The sequence below is a fragment of the Eulemur rufifrons genome, chromosome 16, assembly GCF_041146395.1.
Source record: "Eulemur rufifrons isolate Redbay chromosome 16, OSU_ERuf_1, whole genome shotgun sequence".
In the NCBI taxonomy this organism is placed as follows: Eukaryota; Metazoa; Chordata; class Mammalia; order Primates; family Lemuridae; genus Eulemur; species Eulemur rufifrons.
In genome coordinates, this window is record NC_090998.1 from 7,479,855 (window position 1) to 7,505,871 (window position 26,017).

General features: G+C 43.0%; 1 protein-coding gene across 14 annotated transcripts in view; it reads left to right on the forward strand.

Annotated features, from left to right (window-relative positions):
• Positions 1 to 8,688: 8,688 nt before the first annotated feature.
• Positions 8,689 to 26,017, forward strand: part of PEX5 (peroxisomal biogenesis factor 5) — a 31,740-nt gene continuing 14,411 nt past the window's right edge. For 2 of the 14 annotated variants that reach the window (XM_069491472.1, XM_069491468.1), the window contains exons 1-14: positions 9,147 to 9,245; positions 9,893 to 10,055; positions 10,382 to 10,417; positions 10,724 to 10,856; positions 11,041 to 11,172; positions 18,103 to 18,208; positions 19,094 to 19,184; positions 19,958 to 20,050; positions 20,695 to 20,814; positions 23,957 to 24,100; positions 24,307 to 24,377; positions 24,798 to 25,010; positions 25,346 to 25,511; positions 25,838 to 25,995. In XM_069491472.1, the coding sequence (XP_069347573.1) occupies positions 9,909 to 10,055; positions 10,382 to 10,417; positions 10,724 to 10,856; positions 11,041 to 11,172; positions 18,103 to 18,208; positions 19,094 to 19,184; positions 19,958 to 20,050; positions 20,695 to 20,814; positions 23,957 to 24,100; positions 24,307 to 24,377; positions 24,798 to 25,010; positions 25,346 to 25,511; positions 25,838 to 25,995 (1,610 nt within the window). In that variant the 5' untranslated portion in view covers positions 9,147 to 9,245; positions 9,893 to 9,908. Of the gene's footprint in view, positions 9,003 to 9,146; positions 9,246 to 9,530; positions 9,730 to 9,819; positions 10,056 to 10,381; positions 10,418 to 10,723; positions 10,857 to 11,040; positions 11,173 to 18,102; positions 18,209 to 19,093; positions 19,185 to 19,585; positions 19,697 to 19,957; positions 20,051 to 20,694; positions 20,815 to 23,956; positions 24,101 to 24,306; positions 24,378 to 24,797; positions 25,011 to 25,345; positions 25,512 to 25,837; positions 25,996 to 26,017 lie in introns of those variants that run through there. The other 12 variants (XM_069491464.1, XM_069491462.1, XM_069491463.1 and 9 more) reach the window with 12 other exon arrangements.

The window sequence follows — 26,017 nt, forward strand, 5'->3', positions numbered from 1 at the left end:
TTTTAGAATCTGTGAATGTAGTGGAGGTCTCACAGGAAGCCAAGTTGGGAAGGCGGGTGGGAGCAGCCTGTTCTGGACAGCGCTCATGGACAGAAAGGGTGTTGTATGTATTTGGCGGTGGTGGTGGTGGCAGAAGGATTGGCAAGGTTAAGCCTTGGGAGGGGATTTAACACATTGACTGCCACACTAGAAAGAAATTTTTTTCCTTGGGGTCATGGTGTTTTATTATGAAAATAGAATTAAAACTTCTAAAACAAAATGATCCTTTCTAATTTAATGAAAAATTTGTTATTTTTTATATTTTTCTGTGTTCCAATAAAAAAATAATATAAAAACTTGAAAATTAGTAATGTAAAAAGTAATGTGAAGGCCGGGCGTGGTGGCTCACACCTGTAATCCTAGCACTCTGGGAGGCCGAGGCAGGAGGATCGCTGGAGGTCAGGAGTTCGAGACCAGCCTGAGCAAGAGTGAGACCCCCGCCTCTACTAAAAATAGAAAGAAATGATTTGGACAGCTAAAAATATACATAGAAAAAATTAGCCGGGCATGGTGGTGCATGCCTGTAGTCCCAGCTACTCGGGAGGTTGAGGCAGGAGGATTGCGTGAACCCAGGAGTTTGAGGTTGCTGTGAGCTAGGCTGACACCACGGCACTCTAGCCCGGGCAACAGAGTGAGACTCTGTCTCAGAAAAAAAAAAAAAAAAAAAAAAAAAAAAAAAAGTAATGTGAAAACTTGAAAAATAGTTCATAAGGGTAAAGTGTTTTTCTTGACTTGTCAGGCTTAAGTATAACTTAAAGGTAAATAGAAAAATGAAGTTGATTGACTTCTAGTCATTTAATCCACATTTTTAGAATTAAATTGTCAATATTAATTGTAACAATAAGAACATCAGCAAGTAAGATTTCCACGAACAAACTGCAGGGTTTTGCCCAGGTTTTGAGGCCCTAGGCTCAAAACTAGCGTGAGTTAACTATAACGCACATGGCAGTTGATGTGTTAAAGATAAGGCAAATATTTAATATCAGAGTAATGCCTAGTACCAGTGTAGATAATAAGGGAATTAGCATAGGGCCTGGTGCTTAATAGGTGCTTAATACACACTAGCTGAATTATTGAATTAAAATGGATAATGAGATTGCCTTTTATACAGGTGATCTGATGCTGCTTCCTACGTGACAGTCACAGCCTAACACCACAGATTTTAGAGATGAGGACTTTTAGAAATCTGTCGAGCCCTATCCCCTCAGGTTGTAGATGAGAAAATGAGGTCAGTGTCACGCCTTATAAAGTCACTGAAACTCATAGTGAATGTAACTAGCCAGAAAATTGTGATTCAAATTCAAGTTTCATGCCTTTAGTTAATGCTCATTCCAAAAAACAAACAATGGTATAATTTTTCTTCAACCGTCAAACACATTTTAGAACATTCGAGCCTGTTGTATTTACCTCTATTTTTACTTACTATGTTCTTTCTTCTTTCATGATGTTCCTTCTTGTATTGTTCCTTTCTGCTTAAAAGAACTTTCTTTAGCCATTCATTTAGGGTAGGCCTGCTGGGGACAAATTCTTTTAGTTTTCCTTTATTGAGAATGTCTTGATTGTTCCTTGATTCCTGAAAGATATTTTCACTGGGTGTGGTGCAGGACGATGTCTTGCCCAAAGATGTCCACGTCCTCATCTCTGGAACCTGTGAATCGTTAGGTTATATGGCAAAGAGAAACCACGATTGAAGATGGAATTCAAGTTGCCAATCAGTTGACCTTAAAATGTAGAGATTATCCTGGATTATCTAAATAAACCCAATATAATTCCTAAGTCCTTCTAAGTGGGGAGCGGGGAAGAAGGGAGAGAAGCAGAGGTGGCGGGGTGCTGTTAGCCAAAGGATGTGGACAGCCCCTAAAAGCTGGAAAAGACAAGAAAGTGGATTTTTCCCTGGAGCCTCCAGAAGGAAGACAGCTCTGCTGACACCTGGATTTTAGCCTAGTGAGACCCATTGCAGATTTCTGACCTCTAGAACTGTAAGATAAAAAAATACGTGTTGTTTTAAGCCACTTAGCTTGTGGTAATTTTTTATAGCAGCAATAGAAAATGAATGCTCCCATGAATTCAGGATGCTTTCCTTTGAACTCTTGAAAAACGTGCCACTTTTTTCTGGCCTCCATGGTTTCTTTCTTTTTTTTTTTTTTTGAGACAGAGTCTCGCTTTGTTGCCCAGGCTAGAGTGAGTGCCGTGGCGTCAGCCTAGCTCACAGCAACCTCAAACTCCTGGGCTTAAGCGATCCTACTGCCTCAGCCTCCCGGGTAGCTGGGACTACAGGCATGTGCCACCATGCCCGGCTAATTTTTTCTATATATATTTTAGTTGCCCAGATAATTTCTTTCTATTTTTAGTAGAGATGGGGTCTCGCTCTTGCTCAGGCTGGTCTTGAACTCCTGACCTTGAGCAATCCACCCACCTCGGCCTCCCAGAGTGCTAGGATTACAGGCGTGAGCCACCGCGCCCGGCCCCTCCATGGTTTCTGATAAGAAATCTCCAGTCGTTTGAACCGCTTTTTTCCCTATAGGTAAGGTATCATTTTTCTCTGCCGGATTTCAAGATTTTTTTTCTTTGCCTTTAAGTTTTCAGCCATTTGATTATAATGTGTCTCGGTGTGGATTTCTTGGGGATTTGCTAAACTTTTTTAAGCTTTAGCCTTTGTCTTGCCAAATTTGGGAGATTATTTCTTTGAGTGCTTTTTCAGCCTTGCCCTATTTCTCCTCTCCTTCTGACACTCTGATGACACAAAGGTTAGATTTTTTGTTATAGTTCCACATGTCCTGAGGCCCTTTTATTTATTTTTTTCAGTCTGTTTTTTCTGTGTTGTTCAGATTGGGTACTTTCTATTGTTCTATCTTCCAGTTCACTGATTCTTTCCTCTGTCCCACACATTCTATTGTTTTTTAAAAAATTAAAAAGAAATTTCTTTTAGAGATGGGGTCTCACTATATTGCCCAGGCTGGTTTTGAACTCCTGGCCTTAAGTGAGTGCTAGGATTTAAGGTGTGAGCCACAGCACCCAGCCCATTCTACTGTTAGGCCCATCCATGCTTTATTTCAAGAGTGGTAGTTTTCAGTTCTAAAATTTACATTTGGTTCTTCTTTATATTTTCTATTTATTTGCTGAGGCTCTTTGTATTTTCATTTGTTTCAAGTATGTTTTTAATTGTTCATTAAAACATATTTATAGTGGTTGGCCTAAAATAATTTTAATATATCTGTCACCTCGGTGTTGGCATCTATTGGTTGACATTTTTCATACAGTTTGAGATGCTCTTGGTTCTTAGTATGATTTTTGCATTGTGTTAGGAGACTCTGGATCTTATTTAATCCCTCTGTTTTAACTGGCTTCTTTTGTATACTACTTTGGTAGGTAAAGAGAGAATGCTGCCTCATTATTGGCAGGTGAAGGTAAAAATACAGGTTCCCCACTTGGTTTCCAATGACACCCAAGGGGAGGAGGCTTCTCAATACTGCTGAGCTGTACAGGGGTGTTAGTTCCAGCTCCCTACATGGTCTCTACCAACACTACAGGGGCGAAGCAGTCTCAATAGTGTTCTGTGGGGATGAAAGTCCTGGCTCCCTATGTGGCCTCTGACGCCACCCCAGGGTGGGTGTTGGTGTGTCTCGTTACAGCCTTGTGAGGGAGGAAGTCTAGATTCTCCTCTTGGCCTTTGCTGGATGTGTGGATGGGGGCCACAGTTTTATATTTGGTGGTTGTCTGGAACAGAATGGTTATTGTCCAGAAGTTTCTATCTTGGTAGGCTGCCCCTTTCCTGGTTCTTTGGCTAGAAAGAGCAGGCTTTTACTGGAGCTTATTTTTTCTGTGCATATTGGTGTTTCTGGGTTGTTGGCCTCTCTAGCACTTAGTCTGGGATATATGAGGCACAGAGAAAACCCATGGAACTCACTACCATGTTGTTTTTTGGGTCCTGTGGTCCTTAGCCAGTTTGCTTTCTTTTCTCTACCCTTCAGAGTCTTCTTATGTTTGGTTTATATACAATGTCCAGGGTTTTAAGCTGTATTTAAGGGAGGAGTACAGAAGAGTATGTCTACTCCATCTTCCCCAAAGCAGAAGTCCTTCCCAAAACAAATGCACCCCCCCCCCCACACACACTGCTTATCTGTGTATGCTGTAGATATTTGGTGAAAAATCCTGAAAAGGGAGCAAAACCACTCATTTGGGGAAATATTTTCAAGTCAAAAGTTTTGATTTCTTTTTTCCATCCTTATATTCTTTGCCAGTTGGATTTTGGCAAGGGTGATATCTTCTGAAACTTCCCTGGATTTCAAAGTTGGGAAGATTCTGCTAGAAGCAGGGTGCTATGGTCTGAATGTTTGTGCTCCCCTATAGTTCATATGTTGAAACCTAATCCCCAATGTTATGGTGTTAGGAGGCCTTTGGGAGGTGATTAGGTCATGAAGGCTCTGCCTCCTGAATGGGATCAGTGGCCCTACAAAAGAGAGCCCTGAGAGATTTTAAGCCCCTTCCACCACGTGAGGATGCAGCAAGAAAGCGCTATCTATGAGGAAGCAAGAACCTCACCAGACACTGAATCTCCTGGTGTTTTGATGTTGGACTTCTCAGCCTCCAAAATTGTAAGGAATAAATGTTTGTTGTTTATAAGACACCCACTGTAAAGTATTTTGTTATGGTAGCCTAAATAGACTAATACACAGGGGTAAACAGTGTGTACTATAGTCCTTGTTGCTATCTGGGAGAATTCCCTGCTGGGTGGCCAGGGGATGATGCTTTGTACCCAAACCTAGGTGTGTAGTCCTAGATGTACCTGGGTGTATCTAGATATCACTACTCTGAACACTTTTAAAGGAAACTGAGATTTGTCCAGGTCAATTTAGATGGGCCTGGCTTTGGGATTTGCTGCATCTTTCCACAAATACAGCCAAGTGGTCTCTGCCAATGATGACTACTGAGGCTGAGAGGAGAGCTCTTAAGCAATAAACCCTTCCAAAGGTACATATGTAAAGATTGTAACTTGATTTGCAATTTACAGAGCATGGAGACTTCTATTATTCTGCATCTTATGTCATTAACAAATGAAAGAATCAAGCCAGATGGGCTGGCCCCTCATTTCCTATATGTCTTAGTTTGTTTTCTGTTGCTATAACTGAATACCACAGACTAGATAATTTATAAATAGAGGTTTATTGAGTTCATGACTCTCGAGGCCGGGAAGTTCAAGAGCATGGTGCTGGCATCTAGTGAAGGCCTTCTTGCTACATCATAACGTGGTGGAAGGCATCACATGGTGAGGGAGTAAGAGCAAGCCAGCCAGAGAGAGCCCGCTTTTATAGCAAAGCCACTCCTGCAATAATGAACTCACTCCCCTAATAGTGAAATTAATCCATGCCTGAGGGCAGAGGGATTAAATTTCCAACACACGAACATGTGGGGGACATATTCAAACTATAGCACCATCCCTCCCCCAACAAAAAGGAGTGTAGAATTGAACACGTACAATGCAAAGAGATTTCATTTACTCAAGTGCAGTTGTGAAAGAAATTAGTTGTACCTAAATGAGATGACAAAATTTAGGTAGTTGTAACTAATGAGTTGGATATCATTGTCAGCTGAAGGAAATGGCCTTAGAGATCCATGACACATCAGGCAGAACTCATCTCTAAAAAGGGCTGAGAATGCTCATTTGTGACTCAGCATTGGCTTGGGAATATGTATCCCTTACTTCTTGAGTCTTGGTCTCAAATTTCTGACATTTAAGTACCTGTACTGTGATTCCAAATTGAACCCAGTAAACTTGACCTACCTGAGTCAGTAAATTTGCTTTCTAGAGGTGTGTAAGTGACTTTATAAGTTAAAAGATTTGCTGTTTAAGAGAATCTGATGGATTAGCCTTCAATTTGGAAAGTAAAATTTTAGACTTATGACTTTAAGAGGATTAAGAGAATTTGATAAATTATTGTAAGTGTGATTTATTAATATTAGATTTATGGGGTTGAATAAAAGTTTAGAAAGATTTTGCCTGGTAAGGTGGTTTGCCCTGTCAGGTATTTAAAATGCTTTAAAATATGTATATTAAATGCTGCATAGTTTAAGGTATTAGGAAATTTAACTTTTTCTAAAGAGTGAAAGTATAGCATAGTATTTAAAAGCATGGCCCCTGGAACCAGACTATCTAGGTCAGAGGTCAGCAAACTATGGTCTGCTGCCTGTTTTTGCATAGTCTGAAAGCTAAAAATGTTTTGACATTTTTAAATGGTTGAATAAAAATCAAAAGAATATTTTATAACATGTGAAAATCATATGAAATTCAAATTTCAATGCCCATAACAAGTCTTTTTGGAACAAGCCACTCTCATTAGTGTACGTATGGTCTATGGCTGTTTTCATGCTATACCAACAGAGTTGAATAATTGTGAGAGAGACTGCATGGACTGCAGAGCCAAAAAAATTTACTGTCTAGCCCTTTGCAGAAAATACTTGATGACTTTAGTCTAGGTTCAAACCCAAGCTTTGCTATTTATTAGTATAACCTTGGGCAAATCACTTAACCTCTCTGTGTCTCAGTTTCCTCATCTGTAAAATGGGGATAATATTAGTTACTAATTAATAGTTATTATGGGGATTAAAGAAACCAACATTTGAAAAGTGCTTAAAACAATGCCTGGAACAGAGTTAATGCAATATGTGTCTAAAAATTGGAGGAATTTAACCTGTTAAACTGAACTAACCAAACATTAATTAAAGAACAAGTAACATTAATATTTCTATTTTATAAAAATTACTACTTTTATGAATAGAATAAGAATTTAAATTTGAACCTGGATTAACAAAATGTAGGATTTCAAATCTAGAAATTCAGTAAACTAAATATGAAACACCCAGTATTTATTATCCTTTTGCCAGCATGTCTGCGACTGTGGGCCAGGTTCTGTAAAGAATTCTATGGCCTAGGCCGGGCGCGGTGGCTCACGCCTGTAATCCTAGCACTCTGGGAGGCCGAGGTGGGCGGATCGTTTGAGCTCAGGAGTTCGAGACCAGCCTGAGCAAGAGCGAGACCCCATCTCTACTAAAAAAATAGAAAGAAATTATATGGACAGCTAAAAAATATATATAGAAAAAATTAGCCGGGCATGGTGGTGCATGCCTGTAGTCCCAGCTACTCGGGAGGCTGAGACAGGAGGATTGCTTGAGCCCAGGAGTTTGAGGTTGCTGTGAGCTAGGCTGACGCCACGGCACTCACTCTAGCCTGGGTAACAGAGTGAGACTCTGTCTCAAAAAAAAAAAAAAAAAAAGAATTCTATGGCCTAGAAGATCAAAGCTCTCCAGGGTATATCAGCAAGTTTTCTCTAAGATCAGGAGGTCGGTACCTGGAGTTACACCTGAATTGAATTTTGACTTCCTAGCTGTCTGATTTGGGCAAGTCTTACCATCTGTAAAATGGGGCTAGTAATACCTATTTCATAGGGGTATTATGAAGATTAAAAGCACTAATGTACATAAAGCCTGGATTTTAGTGAGCATTCAGTAAACATCGGTGATTATCCTTACCATTCTCCCAAGATCTGCACACATAGTGAGTTACTGCTAATCAGTTGCTAAACTCCCAGAAGAGAAGAAGGTTATTGTGTGTGGTGTGGTTTGAGTGGTCCTGGAAAACCCACTCTGGTTGCCTTGATGTTTTGAAATTCTACTATGTCATATCTTTCAGTTAAACTTTGCTCTCTCCAGGGATCCTCTTTTTTAAAGTATGCACCTTCTAGAGGGCATCATCCATTCCTTGCTGGTATGTTTTAGTTTATCAGGTACTAGGTATTTTCCTTAGGATAGCAGCTTGAGAACAGTGGACGCCCAAGGGCTGGGGTTTGTGTACTCCAGAAGAAAGTGGGTAGTGGGATCAGGGGCTCTGAAAGATAGTGAAAAGGTAAGGAAAAGGAGAAATGTTGCACAGCCTTCCTACCTGCTCTGCCATTCTGTTCTTCTGAGGTGTCAGAGCAGCTTCTCTACCTTCCCAGGGATAAGCTTACACAGCCATTCCCTGTGGTCCTCTGGGGACCCCACCTTTGAAATCTGCAGGACAGCTAGGAAACAAGCCTGGCCCAGGGCGCCACCTGCTGCCTGCCTCCTTTTGTGCACCTTGGGCTCGGATGGTACTTGTGCTCGTCTGGCACTACTCTTGCTTAACTACCCGCATCCCTGAGTCTCTCCTGTCCTTCTCCACGACACCAGGACTCCCCTGGTCTTTAAACCAGATGAGATATCAGGTTTGTTTCCTAGTGACCTTGGGGTTTGACACCAGAGCCAATTATCTGGCAGATGGTGGGGCCTGAGCCTTAGGCTCTTACTGCGTGATTAAAAGTATTTCTTGCATCATGATTGTGCTTTCCCTGCCTGGAGTGGTGGAAATAAGGCCACCATGGTGACCTTGACCAGTGGTGAGGCAAGAAGGAGAGAAGAGGAGTGACTCACTGTGCACTTTCCCTGTATGTTACCCGCTTGATTTCTCAGGATGCGTTGGACCCTATTTTAGTCTCCGGAATTTGTCATCATCCAGTGCTATTTTCCCTATTACGCAGAAAGGAAGAGGGTTTGGGGCAGGCCTCTGTTTCCATGGAGACTGTGACGCTGCCCCTGAAGGGGCTATTTGGAATGGGGGCAGGCGTAGGAGGCTGGAGTAGGCTTCGGATGTGACTCCCGGAGCCCCTCGTATTAGGGCCTTTCCCTGTCCTGGGCTTGGGAACACTAGCCAGCCCCATTTTAGAGGGGAAACTGTGGCTCAGAGAGGCAGGGAATCCACTTGGGTCACAATGTGCCCCCAGGGAAGAGCCACGATGAGCTGAGCCCAGGATCTCGCGCCCTCGGCTTTCCCCCAAAGCCCTGGAAGCCCTTCTTAGCTCCATTCTTTGAGCTAGCTGTCAAACGAATCCCAGTGTCCGTGACCCTTTTGAGAGCTCCCAGAGCCGACTCTCCAAGACTTCCCCTTTAAGGCGCTCTTTCCCTTTAAGATTCACGGCTCCTCCCGTCACTCCGTGTCGCAGTCTTAAGGCCCCGCCCCTTCAGACAGCTTCCGCTGGGCCTCGACCGCCGCGGGGCGGTCACGGCCCCTTTAAGCCTGAGCCCCGCCCCCTGAGTCCCCGCTCTCCCCTCTCCCCTGCTCCTTCCCTCCCCCTCCCCTCTCCCTCTGGCCCGCACCTGGTGCCCCGGCGGGTCGTGTAGCGCGGCGCTGGGCGGTGAGCGCAGGACCCCGAAGGGGCACGAGGATACGTCCCTGGTCTCCCCTTGCCCTTGCGGTGGCCCCGCGGGTCTCGGGGTCGCGGCTGGAGCGGCCACCGGGGTGGGGTGGGGGAGATGGGGTGGTCGGGAGAGCTGGAGGGGTGGCTGGGACCCGGCTTAGCGGGGAGGGGCTCAGGTGATTTTTAGGGGAGGGAATGGCCCCCGCGGTGCTCACCGCTGGATGCGGATGCGGGAGACTGGCTTTCCAGTCAGGCGGCGTTCCCACTCTCCCTTGCCGCCAGTGCCCGGGTCCAGCCCGATTGTTGAAGCGTCCCCCCGTAGTCCCCTGGGGTCCAGGCCCCTTTGTGGGGGGCAGCTGCTGGCCCGTCCCGCCCCTGGCACTGCAGTCGTGGAGGCCGGTGGAGAGGCCCAGGCTGAAAGTGGTGGTCTTTGAGGCGGGTGGCAGGAGACAGTACCAACCCTCCTCGGACTCCGTCAGAGGTGGGCGCCACAGCAAAAGGCAGAGGTGGAGGATGTTCAGTAGCCGGTCACCTGGCCCGTGTGGGATAGATGTCTGTCTGCCTCTCCCAGACACAGCCTGAGTTGTAGGTTGGGGAAGAGTCTGGCTTTGGGACCTCAGTTCCAAACCTCCTCTGTCCATCAGAGAGCTGGCGGTCACCATGGCAATGCGGGAGCTGGTGGAGGCTGAATGCGGGGGTGCCAACCCGCTCATGAAGCTGGCCGGGCACTTCACCCAGGACAAGGCCCTTCGGCAGGAGGGATTGAGGCCTGGCCCCTGGCCCCCGGGAACCCCAGCTTCTGAAGCGGTGAGTGTTCTAGAGGTGGAAAGACCAAGTGGTGGTCTGGGATGGAGGGTGCTTTTGTACAAGTTGGGGTAACTGCTTTCTCTATTGTCTTGCAAATAATAGTAGTTACCATTTAGTGTTTAGTAAACACTATGCTAAGCACTATGCACCTTTAAATAGATAAAGGCAGCCATTTTATAGATGAAGAAACTGAGGCCTAGAGAAGGTTTGTGACTTGCCCAAGGTCATATAAATGATAGAGCTGGAATTTGACTCTACCATGTTTGGCTTGTGTGCCTGAGGTCTTCATTACTGTACCATATTGCCTCCCTGTCTTTCTATCTTAGGTGTCCAAGCCTTTGGGAGTAGCTTCTGAAGATGAGGTAAATATATCAGTCTCTTTTCTGTTCCATTTTTCTCTTGCCCATTGTGTTTTTACCTTTAAACTTAGTTCACCCATATTTCAATATTTGGACTTCCCTGACCAAATGATATTTGCCTGGTTGTTATTTTATGTCTTCTTCGTGTTTCCAAATCGATGGAAAGAAACTTTCTCCTTCTTTATGTGTTTCCAGTTTCTGTATTTTCCTTACCGTGTATCTGACATCAGTATCCCCATCCAGTAGGTCCTGTCTCTTGCTGGGGCCTCCTGACCACATGGATTCATTTCACCATCTCTCTTCTGACAGTTGGTGGCTGAATTCCTGCAGGATCAGAATGTACCACTTGTATCCCGTGCCCCTCAGACTTTCAAGATGGATGACCTCCTGGCAGAGATGCAGGAGATTGAACAGTCAAACTTCCGCCAGGCTCCGCAGAGAGGTGAGTCCAGAATCAGGTGGGAGGGAAGACCACTATTTTCTGTGTAGGCAGAGCCAACGGAGTTCCATTGGATGCTGCTGGTGTTGGGGAACAGAGTGTTTTCATGTGCCTTCAGAGTTCTTTAGGCATGATGGCATGATATGTATTTTTCTTCTTCCTTAGTTCTCTTTCCTTCTCTTTTAAGCCCCTGGTGTGGCAGACTTGGCCTTGTCTGAGAAGTGGGCCCAGGAGTTTCTTGCAGCCGGAGATGCTGTGGATGTAACTCAGGATTATAATGAGACTGACTGGTCCCAAGAATTCATCTCTGAAGTTACAGGTGAGGTTTATAGTGGGAAAATAATGTCCCATAATGGCTCCTATGGGACAGGGTTGTATACTATTCCCCTGTTCATTTTAGGAAATTGAGTGATTTTGGCTGTTTATCACTTTTCTGGCCTCAGGACTCATTTGTGTAGGGCACTGAACTTGAATTTCCCTTAAGTGATAACAGAGAACGATACTTATATTAAACAGAGTGCTGGATTTGAGCTGGATAAGAGATTTTGTATATATAGAGAGAACATGAGCGATTAGATCTACTTCTTTGTTATCTGGAACTTTATTTTTTTGCTCAGGCTGGTTTTGAACTCCTGACCTTGAGTGATCCTCCCACCTCAGCCTCCCAGAGTGCTGGGATTACAGGCGTGAGCCACCTCGCCCGGCGGCCTCTCATGCTTGCTCATGTGGTCTCAAACTCCTGAGCACAAGCAATCCTCCCGCCTTGGCCTCCCATAGTGCTAGGATTACAGGTGTGAGCTACCACGCCCGGCCTTGTCTGGAACTTTTTTACTGTAGTTTGGTGGAAGGGATCTACAGATTGGAAGGATGGAAGTGTTGTCCTGGAAGAGAGAGGTATTCACCATGGCACCTGGAATTCTGGCATTAAGTCATCTTGAATAGAATTGGGGCTTTGGAGAGTGTGATTGTGGAGTTCAAGGGCCTGGAGTATATGGTTTGGAGGGCAAAGACCATACCATAATAATAGTAAAAATTAATAATGGCCATGTTCTAGGCTTTATGCTAAGTGCTTTGAATGAATTATCTATTTAATCCCCATGAGAATCCTAGAGGTAGTTACTATTTTTAGCCTTATAGATAAGAAAATTGAGGCTTAGAGATTAAGTAACTTGCTCAAGGTAACACAGCTTTTGTAAGTGGTGGAGTCGGGATTTGATTCCAGCCCCATAGGCTTAAATGTTATGTTAAACTGCTAGGCCTGCAACTTATATTCTTTCATGTTTTGCTACAGACTTCAGGGTCTCAGCCTAATTTTTCCTCTTTGAGAGCATCTGCTGCTCCGTATATCCCTTGGGGTTGATTCTTTTTGCCAGAAGCATATCTGAAGGGCAGTCTCTTCAGCTTTCCTCTTCCTGATTGCTGTCAAAAGTTAGCCTTTTACCAATTTAAGAAATCAAGAACAACAAGAGATACAAATGGAGAAAGTTATAAGGATTCTGGACTCTTCAGTGAGTCATATCCTCATAATTCCTGAATTTTTCTGAGATGATTAATGGGATCTAATTGGTTTCTCCCCGCATTGTTTTTATTCTTCTAAAGATGGCTTCCTCCACACATGAGAAAAACTCCAAAATCTAAGAACTAAAACTCACTTTTAATAAAAGCTATTGATCTCTTTTATCATGTCTCTCTTTCTCAACCATAATTTGGAGTTAAGGTAGAACAGTAGGTACTCTTGGTTTCATTAATAATAGCACTATGCCCTTCATATTCTTAAACTCATTAGATCTTCACAGTAACACTTAAAAAGTGGGTATTTGCCCCCATTTTATAGATGCGGAAACTAAGATTTGGAAAGGTTAAATACTTTGTGCAAAATCATCAATACAGAGATGATATTCAAACTCATGTGTGTCTGACTCTAGTCTCCGTGGCTATAACTATTACACTAAAATTGAGAATCTTCTTTGTGGAATTGCCTCAAGTTAAAATCTGAGCTGTAGCAAAGACCCTCTACTAGACAGAAACTCAGTTTTTTGTGCAAACCGTAGACTTAAGTGCTGTCTTTTTTCACAGAAATATTTCTGCTGTAATGTGTGGGCATTAGTCATTTTGATGCATTTTAAATGCATCAAGGGTTCTTTAAGACCTTTGCCTATTTCTCATTCAGCCTTTCTCTCCTATGATAGTCAACCACTGGTACATTTGACACTGTTAAAACCATAGGAACTATATCTTTTCTTGGCCAGCCACATTTCACAGGATGAAGCTAATGATTTTGCATTCTTCAATTTCTACATTAAAATCCCTACTGTGAAAAAAAACTATTACTTCACCATTTTTCAATTGGCATATAGAAGTCACTTTTACAGCAGCAACTTGGGCCAACCATTAGATACTTTTTTTTCTCCTTCTTCTCCTCCTCCTTCTCCTTCTCCTTCTTCTTCTTCTTTTCTTCTTCTTCTTATTTTTTCCAAATAGATCCCTGAAGATCATAGCAAATATATTCCCCATGTTTGTAGCTATGGTGTCCTTGGCACTAGTCAAAGAAACCCGCAGCTTAGGTCCAGGGATGGTATTTCTATCCATCTTGTGAGTTCTTCAGGTAGTTACTCTCCTCTCATTTCTTTCTTATATCCTTCTAGCACTCCTAGTAGATGAAGTGTCTTAGTTTGTTCAGGCTGTCACAACAAAAATACCATAAACTGGGTGGCTTATAAACAACAAACATTTATTTCTCACAGTCCTAGAGGTGGGGAAGTCCAAGATCAAGGTGCTGGCAGATTCAGTGTTGGGTGAGGCCCATTCCTCATAGAAGGCATCTACCAGGTTTGTCCTCGTATGGTAGAAGGTGCGAGGCAATTCTCTGTAGCCTTTTTGTTTCTTTGAGACAGGGTGTTGTTCTGTCTACTGGGCTAGAATACAGTGGCATCATTATAGCTCACAGCAACCTCAAATTCCTGGGCTCAGGTAATCCTCCTGCCTCAGCCTCCCAAGTAGCTGGGACCACAGGTGCACACCATGGCACCTGGCTAATTTTTCTAATTTTTGCACAGGTGAGGTCTTGCTCTTGCTCAGGCTGGTCTTGAATTCCTGGCCTCAAGCAATCCTCCCACCTCTGCGTCCCAAAGTGCTGGGATTATAGGCATGAGCCATAGTGCCTGGCCTGTAGCCTCTTTTTAAGGGCACTAATCCCAGTCATGGGGGTCAGCTTTCATGATCTAATCGCCTCCTAAAGTCTCCACCTCTTAATACTATCTCACTGGGGATTAAGTTTTAACATAGGAAATTCATGAGGACAGAAACATTCAGATCATAGCATGAATATTTGAGTTTCTCCATCAATCATAAATAGCTCTTAAGAAATCATTACTCTTTTTTTTTTTTTTTTTTTGAGACAGAGTGTCGCTTTGTCGCCCTGGCTAGAGTGAGTGCCGTGGCGTCAGCCTAGCTCACAGCAACCTCAAACTCCTGGGCTTAAGTGATCCTACTGCCTCAGCCTCCCGAGTAGCTGGGACTACAGGCATGCGCCACCATGCCCGGCTAATTTTTTCTATATATATTTTAGTTGGCCAGATAATTTCTTTCTATTTTTTTAGTAGAGACGGGGTCTCGCTCTTGTTCAGGCTGGTCTCGAACTCCCGACCTTGAGCAATCCACCCGCCTCGGCCTCCCAGAGTGCTAGGATTACAGGCGTGAGCCACTGCGCCCGGCAGAAATCATTACTCTTATGAGCATTGAGATGGATGAGATTTTTGTTCCAATTACCTGAATTGTTTGCAGCCAGTAAAACCTTCCTTAACCTGTAAATGAAAAATGACTTTAGAAAAATATGTTGGGCCCATCTCACCTGTTAAATGCTCTTTGGAGATCTCTTCGATTTTGTACGTTCTTTTGGAACTTTGTGTGTTTCACAGAGGCAGGAGACATGGAACCTGAGAAGGGAAGTTGAGCTGTTTGAAGTCTGCTTCATAAAAATGTCCTATAACAGCAGAATATTGCTTTGTATGTAGTAGTGAATGAGTGGAGAACTGGGAGAAAAAGCTAAAGGAAGTTGATTTTCTAATAATTCATTTTTAATTAAAGCATTTGTGGCTGATATTACTATATCAATTATATAGGTTAACTATGGCTTTATAGGTAAGTAGATTGTGATATGAGAAGGTTGTACCCTTTGATTTCTTATTATTTTTAAATCTTCATTGTTGAGTCTAGAATCAAGTTTAAAAGGAAATTTGAAGCTCAATTTTTTTAATTTTAACTTTTTGTTTGAAAATAGTTATAGTTTCATTGGCAGTTGTAAGAAAATGTACAGGAGGGTTCTGTGTACTCTTTACTCAGTTTCCCCCATGGTAACATTTTGCATAACTGTTAGTTATGTACAGTATCAACATCAGGGAATTGCTGTTGGTATACTCCACAGAATTTATTAGATTTCACCAGTTGTATATGCCCTTATTTGTGTGTGTGTATAGTTTTATGTAATTTTATTAAATATATAGATTTGTGTAAGCATCAACACAATTAGGTTATAGAGCTGTTTTATCACCATGAAGCTCATTTTCCAGTCTACCATGTTTTGTGATGGAATTTCCACGCCCCCCCTCCCCCCCATCCTAAATCTTCTGGGCCAGATAATTCTCAATCTTGTGCTTGCTCAGATCTGGAGGTAGAACACACCTGTCAGGGTTCTTGAATTGAGACGGCCTTAGTTGATGTGGTATGAAATTCATACGATCATCGGTAGAGATGAATCTTTGCTTTCATAGGAATAGCAGCAGACAGCAGTAGCAGAAGAAGATTGGCAGCAGATCTCCCCTAGATGTCTGAGCAAGAGGCTTTGGATTAAAAGGAATAATAATTTCATTGTGATGTTCTTCTGCTTTTGGTATGCGTTTGCCATGAGCAGACAGCAATCATAATTTTTTGTTACTATGTGCTTTGGTCTTCACGGCAGTCGATGTGACTTTAGCTATAATACTATCATCTCTGCTTTACAGATAAGGAAATGGAAACTTAGAGCGCTGAGTAACTTGTTTGCAGATGCACAGTGAATAAGTGATGGAGTTGGGATTTGATTGTGGGTAGGCTGACTCTAAAACCTACATTCTTTTCCACAGTGCTGTTTAGCAAACACAGAAACTTTTGGGGATAAGGGTAGGAAGTTCTGAATTTTTGATTTTTTAGCTTGGAGTAGATGTGCCTAGATGGATTGAGTGCATGATAAGAAATATGAGGCAAGCATTCTGATTTGGATATTTGGTATCTAGGTTGTTCCGACTACTAATCTTCATGACCTAGGGCAGTTCCATCCTCTCCTTAGGCCTTAGTTGCTTCAATTTCACATGTATCCAAATGGATCTGAGAATCTGATTTTTTATAGCAATTTCTCAAAAAAAAAGATTGTGAAGGGCAAGTGTTATTCCTTTGGTTCTTTTGGTTTATTTGACTCCTTTGTTGGAACAGGTTCCCAATGTCAGAAAATTCTGGGTCTTGTGCTTAATATATGTCCAAATGCCAAATTATAGGTATTTGAGGTTGACTTTTCTCAGCTCTGGGAATTTTTTCTAAGCTGCTTCATGTCTGTTGTACAGTCCAGGTGCTTTATACTTTTTTGGTTGCTTCTTGTCCTTGAGAGGAGCATTTCATAGAAATGTTCCTGTGAATTTGAGGAGCACTTGTGGCCAGAATATGCTTTCACAAAACACTCTAGTTGAGAGTAAGGAGTGACTGGAGAGGAAGAAGGAGAGAGACTAGCTGTTTTTCAACAGAATGGAACTAGGAAACGGGAGGTGTTATAAAGTGCATTGAAGTGTTAAGCATCTCCTTTTCTGTCTCCACACTTGAGCCAACAGTCTAGTTGGGGCAAAGGAAAGAAAAATGTTTTCTGTAAGAACTAGTGAATAGAGTCTGGATATAATTGTTGAGAGTCCTTGAAATTAAGAGGTGGATCTATGATCAAAAAATAATTGTCAACCATATTTTTTATTACTTATTTATAATTTGATGTGTTCTGAGAATCTTGATCCTTTGTTTTTCAGATTTTGAGATCACTTCGTTGAAAATATTCAGGCAAAGTCTCAGTTAAAATGGAATAAAAAAGTTTTGTTATACATTAATGCTGAGGTGATAAATCTGCCTTCTCACTATTAAAAGGAGTGACAGTCAGATCTTGGAATTAGGGACAGAGACTGGCTGACCATTTTAGTATCTGATTTGTAAAGCTATGGACGATGAGCAGAAGGAAAGAACAATGTATGCTCACGCTTTCTCTTTGTTTCTTCATTCTTTAGGGCCCCTGGTCTGTCTCATTGGTTTTTTTCTGGCCCCGGGATAGTACAGGGCAAGGTCCTGGAGGTTGAGAAAGAGTTCAACATGCTCATTGAGTTTGCTGCCTTGAGATGTTTATTCTCATGTCGCAACAGTGCCCTTTGTCACAAGAGCTTCTGAAAACAGTTTCTGGAATTAGACTGAACAACATAGCTACTTATTAAAGCTAATCAAAAGTGAGAAAAGTCAGAATAGTATTACCTTCAGGGTTGAGAGCATGAGGGAGCCTGTGCTGTATCTCCATTTGGGGTGTGGTTTTGGGAGTGTATTCATATACTGAAATTAATTGAGCTTTATACTTAAATTTGGTACACATTATATACTCTCTTGTTTGTATATTATATACATCTCAATTGAACAATGAAAAAGCCAAACATCGATTGTGAAGAGTGGACCCATGTATCTTTAATTCTAGCCTAGCATTTGACTTGTCAGATTCTCTTGGTAGGCATATTAAGAGGAAATGAGGCTCCTTTTGCTGGGATGGTGTGAACTCCAGGAAGAGGGGGAATGGACCAGAGGTTTGATTGAGGAACAGGAGCTCTTCTGTTCACCCTTCACTGACAGGCTTCCTGCAGTACTTCTGAGGAAGGTGGAAGCCCTAGTGCTTACTGTTTCTTATTGAAGTCTCTAGTCTAGTACTTCAAGAAAAAGAATTTTGGTTTTTAATCCTTTCCTGAGCCTCCTTATTTGGTCTCCTGTTCTCAACTCTTGATAAACTTCCACCCCAGAATGGGTTGGATGTTGCAGAGGATGTTGGACATCTAGTAGTAGTTTCTCTTGACTAGAGGTCTCTGAGGAAGTTGGCAGGTTTTTTTCTGGTTTAGGTTGGTTAAGAGGATCAGTTGAGTATATGTATTACTTTCCCTGATCCCATACTGACCCCTGTGTGATTTCCCCAACTCTCTGCCCCTTGCAGACCCCTTGTCTGTATCCCCTGCCCGCTGGGCTGAAGAGTATCTGGAACAGTCAGAGGAGAAGCTGTGGTTGGGAGAGCCTGAGGGAACAGCTGCCACTGATCGCTGGTAAGTCCAGCCACCTCTTTCTGGATTCCTGTGAAAAGAGTGTTGGACAGTTTTCCTGCCTCCCCCAACCTCCTCCATCTACAGCAGTGGTCCCCAACCTTTTTGGTGCCAGGGACCGTTTAGAAGACAATTTTTCCATGGACTGGGCAGGGGAGGGATGGTTTCGGGATGATTCAAGCATATTACATTTATTGTGCACTTTATTTCTATTATTACATTGTGATACATAATGAAATAATCATACAACTCACCATGACTTGCGGACCCCTGATCTGTAGTCTCAGACCAACTTGCAGTCTCCTCATTTTCTACTTTGTTTTCTAAGGTTTCCACTTGTATTTTTACCCCTATGAATTTATGTTTCAAATATAGTCAAGAATCAAGCTGGGCATGGTGGTGGGTGCCTGTAGTCCCAGCTACTCAGGAGGCTGAGGTGAGAGGATTGCTTGAGCCCAGGAGTTCAAGTCCAGCCTGGGCATAGCAAGACCTCCTATCTCTTAAACACACACACATACACACACACACACACACACACATATGCATACACATATATATGGTCAAGAATCCTAACTATCCTACCAGTTCATACTTTACCTTATGTACCCTGTTCCTTTTTTAATTTTGAGTTTGCTACTGTCTATTCCTTTTCTCTGCAAAGATATGTTTGGAAAATGGAAAGGTAAAAGGATGTAATTAGTACTTTCACACTCCTGCCCAAATGTCCTTCTTTAATGTAAATTGGAATTTGTAGGATCACAGCAAAAGAATGGGGTAGTGTTACCTTCTCTTTTCCCTGTACTTGCTATGGGCCAGGAGTGGGGAATAATACGGGGAATGGGGTGGCAGACTGATACATAAAATCAGTTTGTTCTTAACCTGTTCCAGGTATGATGAGTATCATCCTGAGGAGGATCTGCAGCACACGGCCAGTGACTTTGTGGCCAAGGTGGATGACCCCAAACTGGCTAATTCTGAGGTGAGCCACATTCCTCTGCTGCTTTGCCCAGCAGAGCTGATCTTGGAAAGTAAGAGTCTTGCTTCTCTTACCCCAATTTAGTTTAAACAGAAAGAGAAGAGATCCTAGGTCTATTCCTTCCTGCCTAGAGAAAAGAGACTTAGGATCCAGCCTCTTCCTTCCAATATTCATTCCCTCATTTCCTTACCTACTAACCCTTTCTCCTTTCTGGTGCCTTCTCAAATCTTTAGAGCCAGAAATCCCTTTCTTTTTGCTGTGTACTTTTTTCAGTCTTTAGCATATCTTGTCTACAGCTAGAGGTGGTCAGGGGGAGGGTGAGCTCAGGGTCCTCTTGGGCATGGTTGAGAGTGCACACCTGGAAGTCCTCTCCCAAGTGGCCTGTGTATGTCTCTGTGCCCCAGTTCCTGAAATTCGTGCGGCAGATTGGCGAGGGGCAGGTGTCCCTGGAGTCCGGTGCAGGGTCGGGCCGAGCTCAGGCAGAACAGTGGGCAGCAGAGTTTATACAGCAGCAGGTAGGACATGATCACTTCCCAGTCCCACTTCAGAGCCAGCTCATGCCCCAGGCCTTGTGTTCAGTGTTCAGAGGCCCCAGATGGGGAAGAAAAGCTGTCAGCTTTTCTTGGTAGCATCCAGGTCCTGAGTGGGTGGGAAAGAGATTCTGAGAATGTTCTCAGAAGCATCCAGGTTGGTGGTGTATAGTGGGTTTTTTTAAATCTGTGTCTAGAGTGTGGGAAGTTGGTGGCAGTGGTACTGACCATCCTTCTTTGTCACAGGGTACCTCAGATGCCTGGGTTGACCAGTTCACAAGACCAGTAAACACATCTGCCCTTGATATGGAGTTCGAACGAGCCAAGTCAGCTATAGAGGTGAGAGCAGCTAGTGCAGGAGCAGACACCCCAAAAGAAAATACACCTTGAAGTGAGTAGGTGTATTAACATCAGAAATGATGAACATTGTATTTCATAGGGACTTGGCTCATCTGTGCCAGCAATTACCTGGGGATGGGGTTGGTGCTTTCCAAAAATGCAGATTTCTCAGCAATACCCAGACTACTGAATCAGAATCTGGGATAGGGCGTTGCATTTAAAATCTCTTTAGAAGATTTTTTTGTTTTTGAGACAGGGTCTTGCTCTGTTGCCTGGGCTAGAGTGTAGTAGCATCATCATAGCTCACTGCAACAAACTCCTGGGCTCAAGCGATCCTCCTGCCTCAGCTTCCCGAGAAGCTGGGATTACAGGCATGCGCCACCATGCCCAGCTAATTTTTCTGTTTTTTTGTAGAGACAGGGTCTCACTATGTTGCTCAGGCTGATCTTGCACTCCTGGCCTAAAGTGATTCTCCTGCCTTGGCCTCCCAAAATGCTAGGATTACAGTTGGGAGCCAGCCTTAGATGATTCTTAGACACACCGAAATTCAAAACCTGCTGCCTTAGGGAGTCCATCCCAGTGGAGCTGAGGGTGGGGTGGTCATGACGGATCTGCTTTTTCTATCTGCCTTTCCTTCCTTACAGTCTGATGTCGATTTCTGGGACAAGTTGCAGGCAGAGTTGGAGGAGATGGCAAAACGGGATGCTGAGGCTCACCCCTGGCTTTCAGACTACGATGACCTCACGTCTGCTTCCTATGATAAGGTAAGAACTCCTAGTTTTTCAGGTTCCAGAGTTTCCTTCTTTAATGGCTATTCTTTAATCCTGAATTTGAAGGGTACTCTCTTTTAAGTGATTATTTTCTTGAGCCCCTTTTCCGTGAAAAGAAGTCTGAATCATTCCCTTGCCCTTACTCTTCTTTCAGTAATTGAGTGTATACTTCATTCCGGGGATGTAGAGGTTAATAAGACTACCTTTGTTAAATAACAACTATCTAGTGACATAACACCTACGATGGAGTTTTGCACATGATACATTAAGAGAACAGAGACGTAACTCTGCTTTGGAGATTAGATTGGGAACATTTTGGTAGAGAGTGGTAGTTGATAGACTATTCCTTTGCCTCTACACCTTAGTATCTCTTTACTTTTTTAACTCATAAGTTCATTTTCATTTTAAGTTCTAATCTCTTCTCATAGATATTAGCCACCTGCCCTAGTTTAGGGTTTTCAAAGAATTATATTAAATAACTTAAATATTAGGAAAATTTCCCAGTAGTCATTGGTGAAATATGATTGAATTTTGCATGTAACATGTGCTGTTGACTTAGAAGCATATGTCACTTCAGGGGTCTCACTTTTTTTTTTTTTGAGACAGAGTCTCACTCTGTTGCCAAAGCTAGAGTGCTGTGGCCTCAGCCTAGCTCACACATCAACCTCAAACTCCTGGGCTCAAGCAATCCTGCCTCAGCCTCCCGAGTAGCTGGGACTACAGGCATGCGCCACCATGCTCGGCTAATTTTTTTCTATATATATTTTTAGTTGTCCATATAATTTCTATTTTTTTAGTAGAGACGGGGTCTCGCTTTTGCTCAGGCTGGTCTCGAACTCCTGACCTCAAGCGATCCTCCCGCCTCGGCCTCCCAGAGTGCTAGGATTACAGGCGTGAGCCACCGCGCCTGGCCCAGGTCTCCCTGTTTTTTGTTAAAAAACAAATCTATTTGTGGGTTGTAGGGCATTTGGGGATGTGCTTAATAATTGAGCTGCTGAGTTGACGCATGAGGGGGAAGGGAAAGAATTGTTTGGTTTTGAAAAGAGGCCAAACAAGAACCAGTGGGGTGAGTAGTGATGTTTTTTTTCTTAGCTCATCTGTGATTGGGAAAGGATTCTGGGGCTAGAACCAGGGCCTGAAATGCAAAGATGGTGCTGGAAATGGATCTTGACATTATGAGGGAGCTGTGCAAAGATAGGGGAGAATGAGGTTCAGGACCACTTAAAATAGACTAGGGTTTGAAAGCTAGTGGAAAACTTAGTGCTAGGAAAAACATGATTTTGCTTATTATTCCAGTTTATTCTGGTTTTTTCTAAGAACTATCCTGTGTGATAAAAGGGAAAAGAGAGCTTACTTCTTGGGACCTTGCCCTATCCTTTGCCATAATATGGATTCCTTCTATAGAACTTTGATAAGGAAGAACTGAAGAACATATCTATAGATAACACTTTTATTGTTTTGTATTAACAATTTGGTAAGTTGCATAGGCCCCATCAACTTATAAATGGCAAGTTACACATTTTAGATAAAAATGGCCTTGCTTTTGATAAATGTAGACATAGGGCTAATTTCATGTGAGCAGCATTTCCTTTTAGCGTGTATTACTCATTTATGACATTCTGGGCGGAATACTTTTTTAATTAAAAACTTAAAAATATTATGTTTTTAGATTCTTGGACTCTATTTGATATCATTGATACCTTGGGATATTGCAAAATTGGGATTAGAAACATTGCATAAAGTTTCCACAAAAAATACCGTTCAGATTTTATCTCACTTTAAGCTAAGTAATACTGAATTGTATGTCAATAGTACTTCTTAAAAAATGTGAATCTGACTCTTGATGGTCAGATAAATTCATGGGTATCTTTGAATGTACTATTTTTTTTTTTATTGATAGTCCTTAAATTTTCAGAGGCAACTTAACACCTATCTATAGCTCTAACAGGTATTATATACCGTTACCATAAAAGAGAAGTTTCTGTCATGGGGCAGGCTCTTTGTGGTGATCCCCGAACTAGGGTCATTTTCTGCCTTCTGAGTTTTTATATTGTACAGAGGTGTCCCAAGAACTTATCAGTTTTCAATATGAATATACTTTTTATACATTTATTTCAAATCTATTTGCTATAATGTATCTCTTCTTATTTGTTAAATAAAATTGTAATTATTTAATTTTCATTTGTGACAAACAATTTGCATCTGATGACTTGCAATGTTTAGAACTTTGCTGGTAAGATTTAAGTGTTTCTGATTCTTCACTATTTTCACAATAATAATGAAAAAAGGTCTCTTATCTTTGTTATGTACAGTTTCATTCTCATTTTCTGTTAATTGCATTTAGAAAGGCCCTGCCTGGTATTTTGCATCTTGTTTTTTCTCTGGCATTTTGTTTTGTGATGGTAACTATTTACTCCCCAAAAAGGAACAATTTACTTGCTTGTCCTATAAGTCATACAGCTTTCTAGTGACTTTCCTCTTACCTTATTTCTTCCCTGCTTAGTACAATACCGGAACATGTGTTATTATTTAGTCAATGTGTGCTATGACCCAATGAGCTGGGTAAGAGTTGCATTTGAGTGGCAGGATAAGCTTGTTTTAGGAAGTTTTCATAGGCCTCCATTTCCACATCCTTGACTTCTTACCACTGGAAAGAACATGCTTCTTAACAGGATCTGCTTATCGTAATGAGATAAACTCTCCTTAGCATTTCCTTTATACATTATTACCTTTTTGAAGGATAACCAGAAATACATTTTGAATAGCTAAGGAGAGTTACAATAAGCAGATCCTGTTAAGAAGCATGTTCTGTGCAGTGGTAAGAAGTCAAGGATGTGGAAATGGAGGCCTATGAAAACTTCCTATTATTTTAGGTTATTCTCCGCATGGATGAGTGTGTAGACTTGCCTGGCTTTCCAGTTATTGTGAGCAGGAGAGGGCAGCATGAGCCTCATACCAAATGATTTTACTGGAGTCATAGATGATCTTTATAATATGGGGAATTTGCCAGGATATAATTCAGGTTCCTGTTTGGAGGCCTTCGGCTTCTCCACCTCTGTCTTGGTTGTCGTCCTTTCATCCCTGCTGCTCTGTGATGGCGCTCTCTCAGATGATTTCTCACATGCTTCCCTTGTAGGGGTACCAGTTTGAGGAAGAGAACCCCTTGCGTGATCACCCTCAGCCTTTCGAAGAAGGGCTGCGGCGGCTTCAGGAAGGGGACCTGCCAAACGCTGTGCTGCTTTTTGAGGCAGCTGTGCAGCAGGATCCTAAGCACATGGAAGTGAGTGGCTCATTTTTCTGATTTCACACTAGAGACTATTTCCTCTAGTTTGTGGGAGGCCCCAAAGAGAGAAGTGAAGATGAGTTAGGGCCTGGGGGATGGCCTAGGGTAGGGGCTTGAGAGTGAGATGATGAGTGGGGGAAGCCAGGGGAAGAGAGAGTGGAAGGTGAATACAGGGGTGATGGAATCTGTCAACTTTCCTCTAGGCTTGGCAGTATCTGGGTACCACCCAGGCAGAGAACGAGCAAGAACTATTAGCCATCAGTGCGTTGCGGAGGTGAGTACATTGAAAGGTGGGGGTGAGGTGGTTCCCAGGCTTCACACATAACCTTCAGAATGATAGAAGCCCATGCCGGATCCTTGTCTTTTTTCTGGGCACTAACAAGAGTGGTTTTTCATGATGAAACTCTGAGGTTTGGAGTGAGTTGGAGATAACTGGTTCCATTCTTTCATCAGCTTTTGATTTTATTTGTGGGACCCTGGTTGGTTCATTGCCTGCTAAAACTTTCTCCTTCTCAGGTCTGTAACTTTATTATTAACTTGCATATCAGAGGATTCCTCTGTATATTAACTCGAGGAAGGTGGGCAGGTGAGGCCATCGTGATTCAGCATTTCAAATCTTGGCTTGGATCTCAGGGTGCTGAGTGTGCTAGTGTGTCATTGCGGATACCAAGTCTGCTGATCCTTGTCTAAACAGGTGTCTGGAGCTAAAGCCAGATAATCGGACAGCACTGATGGCATTGGCTGTAAGCTTCACCAACGAATCCCTGCAGCGACAGGCCTGTGAAACCCTGCGAGACTGGCTGCGCTATACACCGGCCTATGCCCATCTGGTGGCGCCTGCTGAGGAAGAGGCTGGTGGGGCAGGACTGGGCCCCAGCAAACGTATCCTGGGGTCTCTGTTGTCTGAGTGAGTGTGAGGGCTTCCAGGGGTGAGGAATTACAGTAGCCTGAGTTAGTAGGAGGGTGACCTTGGTTTTGAAAGTTTGAATAGATTGGAACTCAAGGGTCCTGAGAATGGGATCGTCTTAAAGCAGGTCTGAATTCTATGGTGCAGTGCTGGGATGAAATACAAAAACTGGTTTCTAAATTGGAATTTGAGGGTAGAAGGGATGGCTGATGGCAAATAGAGTGACAGATCTTGGGGATATGATTGACCATTTAAGGAATTATTTGGGGGGCAGTTAGAAATACAGACATATCCATCTATCTACTTTTTTTTTGTATTTTTTTCTCCTTGTCCAGCTCCCTGTTTCTTGAAGTGAAAGAACTCTTCTTGGCAGCTGTGCGCCTGGATCCTACATCCATTGACCCTGATGTGCAGTGTGGCTTGGGCGTCCTTTTCAACCTCAGTGGGGAGTATGATAAGGCTGTGGACTGTTTCACAGCTGCCCTCAGCGTTCGTCCCAATGTGAGCCTCAGGGGAGGAATGGAAATGGGACATGGTTCGGTACTTTACTGAAGAATCAGTAAGAGTCATGGGATGTTCAATTACATTGTTTCATGTACTGACTGCCTTGGGAGGATTGGGAAAAGAGGGTGGGAGTCCAGGTTCGTTGGGACACAGGGAGTGTGCATAGGGTGAGAGGGGTTCCACTGTGGCCATACAATGAACTGTTGAGAATGGAATGGGGAGTAACACGTTAGCTAGACAGAGCAGAGAAGCAGGGGGAGGAATGGGCAGAGTTTGTTCTGAGCCTGGCTCATGTTTCCACCCCTTCTGCATCTGTCTCCCAGGACTATTTGCTATGGAATAAGCTAGGGGCCACCCTGGCCAATGGGAACCAGAGTGAAGAAGCAGTAGCTGCATACCGCCGGGCCCTTGAGCTACAGCCTGGCTATATCCGGTCCCGCTATAACCTGGGCATCAGCTGTATCAACCTTGGTGCTCACCGGTGAGAGTATCTGTCGAGAAAT